The sequence below is a fragment of the Centrocercus urophasianus genome, unplaced genomic scaffold, assembly GCF_019232065.1.
Source record: "Centrocercus urophasianus isolate 14NV4802_14NV808 unplaced genomic scaffold, USGS_Curo_1.0 seq_21, whole genome shotgun sequence".
Taxonomy (NCBI): Eukaryota; Metazoa; Chordata; class Aves; order Galliformes; family Phasianidae; genus Centrocercus; species Centrocercus urophasianus.
Window position 1 is genome coordinate 14,998,863 of NW_024884767.1, and position 9,666 is coordinate 15,008,528.

General features: G+C 45.3%; 1 protein-coding gene across 1 annotated transcript in view; it reads right to left on the reverse strand.

Annotated features, from left to right (window-relative positions):
• CAMK4 (calcium/calmodulin dependent protein kinase IV) overlaps positions 1 to 4,426 on the reverse strand; it is a 152,559-nt gene extending 148,133 nt beyond the window's left edge. Inside the window, exon 1 of the mRNA XM_042822839.1 lies at positions 4,311 to 4,426. Coding sequence (XP_042678773.1) covers positions 4,311 to 4,426 — 116 coding nt within the window. The remainder of the gene's footprint in view (positions 1 to 4,310) is intronic.
• Between the last annotated feature and the right edge of the window lie 5,240 nt (positions 4,427 to 9,666).

Below are 9,666 nucleotides of genomic sequence, written 5' to 3' on the forward strand. Positions count from 1 at the left end.
CTGGATTAGATCCCTTCTCAGTCGTCTTTTCTCAAGGCTGAACAGACCCAGTTCACTCAGCCTTTCTTCGTAGGAGAGATGCTCCAGGCCCTTCACCATCTCTATGGCCCTCTGCTGGACTCTTTCCAAGAGATCCCTGTCTTTTTTGTACTGGGGAGCCCAGAACTGGATGCAGTACTCCAGGTGAGGCCTTACCAGGGCAGAGTAGAGGGGGAGGATCACCTCCCTCGACCTGCTGGACACGCTCTTTTTAATGCACCCCAGGATGCCATTGGCCTTTTTGGCCACAAGGGCACACTGCTGGCTCATGGCCAACCTGTCATCCACCAGGACACTTAGGTCCCTCTCTGCAGAGCTCCTCTCCAGCAGCTCATCCCCCAGCCTGTACTGGTGCATGCAATTCTTCCACCTCAGGTGTAAGACTCTACACTTGCTTGGACCTGGCACTTGGCCTTGTTGAACCTCATCCCATTCACCTCAGCCCAGTGATACAGCTGGATCGTTCTCAAGGGCCTCCCTACGCTCAGGCAGACCAATACCACCTCCCAACTTGGTGTCATCTGCAAACTGTCTGAGGGTTCACTCGATCCCTTCATCTAGGTCATCATTAAACAAGATGGGCCCCAGTACTGAGCCCTGAGGGACAGCACTTGTAACGGGTCACCAGCTGGACTACTACCCCTTGGGCATAGCCCTCTAGACAGTTCTTTACCCAGTAAAATGGAAGGCATTACTTCCACAGCAGTCGTCAAGCATTTAATCCACTCTTTGGACTTAAATTCTCTGCTCTCAGAATTCCTCAAGGCCCCATGATTCAGCTACCACTATCAGTTCAAGGTAAACTACAAGCACCAAGCATCTTTAGGTTTTCAGCAAGGATCACAAAACTGAAGGTGGTTTTGGATGACTTTATGTATCCTTCTTACACAAAGAAAAATTCTCGTAACATTTCTATTTTTTTTTTTATTTTTTTTTTTACATTTGTTTGCGAAACTAAAAGCGCTAAGCATTTTGTAGAAAATACTTCCAAACTCTGTTGACCATTTAATACATCTGCAACACACCTGCAGTAATAACATTTGGCAGTTTCAAATCAAACGATAGTGGAGTTTGACACAATTAGGCAAGAAAGTGCATAGTAAGTAAAATATTAATAAAGATTTCAACAAAGAGAAATTCTTTGAAATATTTCTGAGTATTGAAATATTTGTTACTGAATTACTTCTTCCCTCACATAGCACTGTTATACCATTCCTAATTTCAGAAACACTGTACCAAATGATACTGCATGAGTTATAAATGGCTAACAAAATATTTTAGTTTTTATGGAATGTACAAGCTTAGAACCCAAAATTATTAATAATAAAGTAGCCAAGCATTAAGTAGGATGTAAAAATAGGTGTCCTGGTTCAGAATAATAGTCTCCCTCAGAATACTGTCTCTAACAGTCACCAAACATAGATGCCTCAAGACGAACATGAATAGAGCAAACTCACATTAATGTTGTCAAAGAATATAGTTTTAACACCGAAGAACTTGTAGTTCAATAATTAGCAATTTTATATTTAATTAGTTTCAATGGGTTTCTCTAAAGTAAACTTGCCATGCTGCCTCTTATAAATTTACAGCATCCACAATATCTAGTGGATACGAGATCCAACGCCTAACTAGACACTGTTCTACATCCAACTTAATGGTTTCTCTCCCATTTCCATCTGCTTTTACTCATTTAAACTAAATTTCATTTGTCATTTAAACATCCTATCAGTCCTGTAATGTCTTCCTGTGATTCTCCACAGGCAGTGTTGTCTTTAAAAACTCTTCATAACTTATGATCAGCAAATATCACTCTTTATCTCCTTTACTTATGAGTCTGTGATGAGCTACAGAACCCTATGAATCTACAGCTGAGATTCCCAATCTCTTTTCATCACTCCTTCATTCACCATACATGAATCACAGAATCATAGAATGCTTTGGGTTGGAAGAGACCTTTAATATCATCAATTTCCAACCTCCCGCTACAGGCAGGGACACCTTCCTCTAGACCAGGGTGCTCAAAGCCCCATCCAGCCTGGCCTTGAATGCTTCCAGGGAGGGGATATCCACAACCTCACGGCTAGCACGGGTTTTTAGGTTCACCCTGGGACCTGAGGACCAAGATCTTGCTGCTAAACCATAGGTGCAATTTCTCCTTGGAATTCTCTGTCCCACCAGTACCCCATGATCTTTGTTTCAGATGGTTATATTTTCCCATTTGCGTTCTGCTTTTACTTCAGATCTCATTGCCTACCTCTATCCAACAGTACAGCAGATTTAGTGGCTCACATATCTCACCTAGTTGCGTATGGATGTTTCTCACTCAAACCTCCTGTTACGGTTTCAGCATCTACTGTGTCACCTTGTATGATGGTGCTCTCTTCGCCCCCCACTTTGCCTGGTCATTATGTCCAAGGCCTAGTGCATACAATGAGGTGCAAAGGGCCTTATCCTTGGGACTAATAACAACCAAAGTTTCACCACTGGCACTCAGACACCTAGTAACAGAAACCTAGCTCAACAGAACCAATTCTAAGTTGCATAATTACAAGTCAGTCATCTTACTCTATAAATAGCAAGCAGGCAAAGAATCCCCTGAAAAGTGTTCTTGCAAGCAGCGGGCTGCACACCAGAATCTCCCCTTGAGCAGGGATGCTCTTCAAGGTGCAGAGATTCATTCAGAACATGGTTACGCCTTGCTAACAGATCCTTGGCAAACAATTTACTGTTTTTAAGTTATACTAGCTTTGCTAAGATTTGATCTTAGATTCATTATGCACCCCCCTACCCTCTGTGTAGGAAATAATAAAGGCTATTTAGCCATTTTGAATCTTGTTAAGTTGCTGTTATCATTGCTCAAATTACCACCTTAGTTATATCAATAAATATCTTTCTGCCTTTTGAGAGGAGCGTGCAGTGCTTTGGTCTCCTTCGACAATACCTTGCAAGGTAGAAAACCCCACTATATTGCAGCATATAAGGACTTGACTTCCTCGAAGTCAACATTTTTAATCCTCTTCTCAGGATAGAAGACGAACACATGTCATATCACCACTATGGATTTTCCAAAATCTAAGCTCACAATCTCTAGCAGGTATGCTGAAAGGACTCCAGGCAAACCACACAGAGAAGCACTTATTCAGGTGATAGAGTTGCTATCAACTGCTGTTGCTCAGCAATGCACACTACTGTGTCAATTCTGGAAACAAAACCGACTTGACTACTTCCTCCTCCATTTTCACTTTTCTGCACAGATGTGTGATATAGTACAAACTTGTGAAAGGGTATAAAATCCTGTTTAAATCCAAGTCACAATAGTGACAAAAAGGTAGCAGCAAATGCTTGAGATTTAGCCAGCAAGCCAAGAAAAATGTTTCATTGTGTTCCTACAGCTTCTCCTGCCCCTTTTAGCTACATTAGGCAAATACAGGTGTGTTCATAGCAATACTTTTCATTGTCCTCTCAAAAAAGAAACGTGCCAAGGAATCACAGTATCACCTGCAAATTTCCCATTGTCATCTGCAATTTTAATAATGATTGTTGTTAGAATTCATGATTGCTATTATTCACTGATTTGCTGACTTAAGTCATCCGGTGCGAGATTCTTTCTAATGCTTTAATGCTTTCCTTTTCCACTATTTTTTTTAAAAAGTGTTATTTTCTATCTGTGAATTCAACATAAACCAACAACCGTATTTTCAGGTGGGGAAACCTGAATCTTACATGGGGCTTCGATCTAAAAGAAAATGAAAAAAAAAAAAAAAAAAAAGAGAGAGAGAGAGAGGGAGAAAGAAAGAAAGAAGGAAGCCCTCAAACTGAGGGCTTGGGACCCTTAAGCCGCCACGCAGGAGCACCAGAGCAGGATTCACTGCAGTCCGCGGCTGACGGTGGGCTTCGTGGGCTGTGAGCTGACACCCAGATTGAGGGGCTCTGAGGGGTGGGACAGGGACTGCAGGTCTGCACAGAGAGAGGGAGGGACAGGCAGCACCTCGGGGCGCCTTCCCTCCCACGGAGGGGACGCAACAGGGCACTGTAGCCCGCCGCTACACGGCACCTGACTAACAAGAACGCGCACCGCGGCTCACCCCGGGGCTGCTAGGCTGCCACCTCCCAGCGCCCACCCCCGTTCTCGGAGCTCGACCCGCGGCGGCGTTCCTTAGCCCGCAGCCACTCCTCCCCGCGGCTCCGCGCACGCCAAAGTTTCGCCGCTCGCGACCCAGCGATGCGGGGTCCCTCCCCGGACCCTCCGCCCTCCGGGCCTCCCCCCTCACCGTCCCAGCTCGGACTCCAGATCGAAGTAGTGTGTCAGGGTGTCCTTATTAGAGCCGTCGATCCAGTAGTCGGGCGCAGGGCGGCCGGCCGAGCTCGAGGCAGAGGTGGAGGGCATGGTGACTTTCAGCGGAAAGTGACGGACACCGGGCAGTCCCCCACTCTGCTCCGCACCGGCTGTAGGCTGGAAGCGACGGGGCTGCTAAAGCAGCGGCTGCAGCGGCTTCCCAACGGCACCCCCAGCTCGGGAGGCGGGCCCGGGGCGGGGCGCGGGGCCGAGGGCGGGAGCTCGGCTGCTGCCGGCGGTGGGCGTGGGGCCGGGGCTGGGCGGTGGGCGGTGGCGCTGGGACGCGGCCCGGCTGGAGGCGAGCAATGCGGCTTCGCGGCGCAGAGCTGGAAGGCGGGTAAGGAGATGAAATTGCCGTGCTGCAATGGCACTCCGAGCAGGTTATGAAATCTGCAGCTCATGCGATACGTGCAGATGTAACATATTATATCGCTGGGTATAGCGATCCCAGCAAGGAGTCGGTGCGAAGGCAGCTTCTGCTGGTATGCTGGTGAGATCCAGCAGCAGCAGCAGCTGTGCGTTCCTCGCATGCACCGCACCAGCCGCTCCACGGCCTTGCCGTGCCACGCACTCACCGCCGCCCCCGTGCACACGGGCCATGTGCAGGCCGCGCCGCAGCTCCGACATCGTGTCCTGTCCTCCCGTCACACGCCTGCTTCTGAACGCTGAATTCCCTACGTAGAGCATAGCGTCCTTTTCAGTGCTGGGTGTATAGCCGTATTTCTCAACGTGGCTTGTTTTCCCCCTACAAACAAGTCTGACTCCTGCTATTCCTCTTCTTCCTTCTCTAACTCGGGGGCAAATGATCTCCAATTTTAATTTCTTAATTCATCAAAGGGCTACACATATATAAATAAAGATAATAAAGAAGAAAAGCTCTTCTTTGTTCAGTCAGATAGTAGAAAAACATGTTAGTCTGGTCTTTTCAAATGGAAGGATAAAAAATAGAAATACAAGACAAAAGAGAGGTAATGCCCTTTCCCATCAAGTTAACTTATTGCTGTTTTAAAATTAAAATACAGATCCCCATCGTGATTTGAGATTGCATCATTTCCAAACTAATCTTGGGAAGAGTGAAAAAAAAAGTAATCCTGAGCCCTGCTTTGAAATCCAAAATCCCCTCAGACCCACAGTATGCAGAGCCTGACCAGGCTGGGGCTGGCAGTGGGTACACAGCATTTCACTGTTGATCGTGCCTGCACCTAGCTCTCTGCTGACCCTCCCTCTCCTGGCCAGCATGGAACTTTTCTTCATAGAGCTTTGGTTGCTAGGTGATATTTCCTTCTTTCTTCTTATGGCATTTTCTGACACATCTCCTGAGAAAAGGAACGGTCACTGCTTGTGGAAACCCCATACGCTCACAGAATGGCCAATCAGCGCACTATAAGGCAACTGTGTTCTGTACTGTATTTTTGTTCAGTCACATATCTAACATATTCCGTAACCCATAGGGTACATATGTGTTGAGGATTTTTTTGAACAGTTTTAGTGGATTTTTTTTTTATCAGATTCATATCTCAGGTGTTCTAGATATGCTTCTTATGAGACTTTCTTTGTTAATGGCATAGCAGCAGCAGATCTTTTTATGTACTGGGCCACCTAGGTAGAATTAGATCATCTGTAAAGGTCCCTTCCAACCCAAACCATGTGAAAGGCATTGACTTCCCTTAAAATCCTGTCTCAAAGTGAGCTGGGTCACACCATATTGACAACCAAGTACTTTGAGACTGACTGGCCTTGTTCTCCAGAAACTCCATAGAATAACAGAATCATTATGGTTGGAAAAGACCTCTAAGATCACCAAGTTCAATCATCAACCCATCCCCACCATGTCCAAAACTATGTACCTCAGTACCACATCTGCATGTTACTTAAATGCCTTCAGGGATTTCCTCCACCTCGCTAGGTAGCCCAAACCAATGCATCACCACTCTGTCTGAGAAGAAATGTTTCCTAATATGCACCTGAACCTTCCTGGAAATGAAGAAAAAGAAGCTTAAGAAGAAAAAAAAAAAAAGATAATATAGCAATATGTAAATACAATCATATGCACTTAAAGTCTTCAGGTTGCATACTGTATGTGACCAGCACATGAAAGCCCCTTTCAGCCTCCAGAGAACCAAGGCAGCATTTCAAACATGAGGTGCTCTGGTTGTGTCAGAGATTTGTTCACAATGCGCTGATTTGCATTGTCATTGCTGGACAAAAGATTAAACTGCTAAGGAAAACTCATTTATGTATTTATGGCATGCTGTGTGTGTAAAATTTTATTTTGGAGACACAAATACTATAGTTTTCCTGACAACAAACCTAGGTTACAAATTCAGAGGAAAAATGCAGGCCCAGGAGGCATGCAATTTTTGCAGAGGAAGCAGTTTTTATAAACACAAAAATAAAGACAGAAACTGTCAAACCTCCTACCCCTATTCTACCACTTACAAATTAATCTTAAAGCAGAATGTTTATCTGGTGTGTTGGTGGATATGAGATCGGTAATCTTTCTGCCCTCCTCTGGCTGTGATTCTGCCTTGTGAAATAATATTACCCTTTTGTACAGTCATTACTACACTGGATATAAGCAGTTCACAGTTCACAGAATTTCCTTCAAAAATAAACACAGGACAAGAACTTCTTAAACTTTGCTTCTAATCTTTCATACAATTCTAGCAGCTAGATCTTGGGAAGAAAACATAAGAACAAGCAAATTCTGTCCAGAGTTTTGAACAGCTTGTTCGTAAGTTGTGTACATGTATTGAAAGAGCAGTATGTTAGCCTTGCCATCTTAGGCCGGTATTCTTCAACAAACTGCCTTCAACCAGCATATATATTCAGGATATTAAAATAAAAAGGATCTGTCCCATAGGCATATACAGAAAGTGTTGCTTATTGAAGGTACAAAGTGTCCGTATGCAAAATAGAAAACACAGTTATATGTAATAAGCACTCTGTCAGAGATTGTGCTCACTGAAGAATATTTGTCATAGAATCATAGAATCTTAGAATCATAAAATGGCTTGGGTTGCAAAGGACCACAATGATCATTTCATTCCAACCCCTTGCTATGTGCAGGGTCGCCAACCAGCAGACCAGGCTGCCCAGAGCCACATCCAGCCTGGCCTTGAATGCCTCCAGGGATGGGGCATCCACAGCCTCCTTGGGCAACCTGTTCCAGTGTGTCACCACCCTCTGGGCCAAAAAACTTCCTCCTAATATCTAACCTAAACCTCCCCTGCCTCAGTTTAAAACCATTCCCCCTTGTCCTGTCACTATCCACCCTCGTAAACAGCCGTTCTCCCTCCTGTTTATAAGCTCCCTTCAAGTGCTGTAAAGCCGCAATGAGGTTTCTTTGGATCCTTCTCCAAGCTAAACAAGCCCAGTTCCCTCAACCTTTCCTTAGGAGAGGTGCTCCAGCCCTCTGATCATCTTAGTGGCCTCCTCTGGATCTGTTCCAAGAGCTCCACGTCCTTCCTGTGCTGGGGGCCCCAGGTCTGGACACAGTGCTGCAGATGGGGCCTCACAAGAGCTGAGTAGAGGGGGACAACCACCTCCCTCTCCCTGCCGGCCACTCCTCTTTTAATGCAGCCCAGAACACAGTTGGCCTTCTGGGCTGCAGGTGCACACTGCTGGCTCATGTCCAGCTTCTTGTCCACCAGGACCCCAAGTCCTTCTCTGCAGGGCTGCTCTCAAGGAGATCTTCTCCCAGTCTGTGTAAATACCTGGGATTGCCCTGACCAAGTGCAGCACCTTGCACTTGGCCTTGTTGAACCTCATTAGGTTTTCTCCGCTTCTCCAGCCTGTCCAGGTCCCTCTGGATGGCTTCCCTTCCTTCCAGTGTATTGATTGCACCACTCAGCTTGGTGTCATCTGCAAACTTGCTGAGGGTGCACTCGATGCCATCGACTGTGTCACTGATGAAGATGTTGAAGGACACCGGTCCACTGAGGGACACCGCTTGTGACTGGCCTCCACCCTGACACAGAACCATTGATTACAGCCCTTTGGCTGCATCCAGCCAGCCAATTCTTAATCCCTCCAACAGTCCATCCTTCAAATCCACACCGCTCCAATTTAGAGAGCAGGATGTGGTGAGGGACCATGTCAAAGGCCTTGCAGAAGTCCAGGTAGATGACATCCACCATCCTTCCCCCATCCACTGAAGCCATCATTCCATCATCGAAGGCCACTAGATTGGTCAGGCACAATCTGCCCTTGGTGAAGCCATGCTAGCTGTCTCAAATCACCTCTTTGTCTCATATGTGCCTTAACATACCTTCTCTCCAAACAGTTTGCAGACAGTAGGTCTTTCTTCCTGATGCAGATGATCCAGTATTGTAATCAACTTATACATTCGTTTTCTTGATCTAATGCTTGTGGTATTATATGCCATGCATATAATGCAGAGTAGGTCTTTTAAAAAAAAAACCTCTGGATCCAAGCCTCTGTAGTATATGGCCATCAGCTAGGAATGCCAAAACCCTCTGCATTGTCTCTGTTGGAAAATAGGCCTTACGACTTCTATTGGACAAGTTTCTCTTAGTCTCATATGTCATCATATTTAATGCTGTCTTACATGTAAATCTGAGCCTACTTATTGATTTTTAGAGCTGCTGGATAAAGACAGATTCTTTTATCAGCTGTTTATGTGAGTAGATTAAATCTGGTAAGAATGAGCACAGGGTGCAATGGTAGGCCATCAGAAGAGTAATGGTTGGGATGATGTGTTCTTATGCCATAAGAGGGAGAACAAGCTGTCATGAGATCCTTCACAGAGTGGCAATAGAGTGGAAAGAAGGAGGGTAGCAACAAGCTCAGATGTTTTGAAGTCTAGACCACTCTTTTACCAGTATCTGGTGAAAGGAAATGCGTAAACAAAGATAAAAAGGCGACTGCCTGAGGAAGGACAATTAGAAAGTAGTGTGATTTAGCCATTCCTGAACCACACTCTTTGTGCCCCAGTTATCAGTAGGATCATTTTATAATCATTGTAGGAGGATACATGGAACTGCTACCTTTGCAAGATAGTCATGGCTCTCATCTTTTGTGTCCCTTTTTTAAATGATTCAATCAGTCCTTTGATTTCTGGAGTGTAGAAGGGTTCTTGAAGCTCATTTTCAGGTTCAAAACATACTGTTTTACTCGGTAAAGAAAATATTGCTGACCCACATGATTTCGCAAGTCATTAAAAGCAAATAAACCAATCTATTGATGGCAGGCTTCACAAATCAAAATCACTGGTAGGACCATAGAAGTTACACACTGCTCTTCCTGAGTAGAACCCAGGGAGCTGCTTC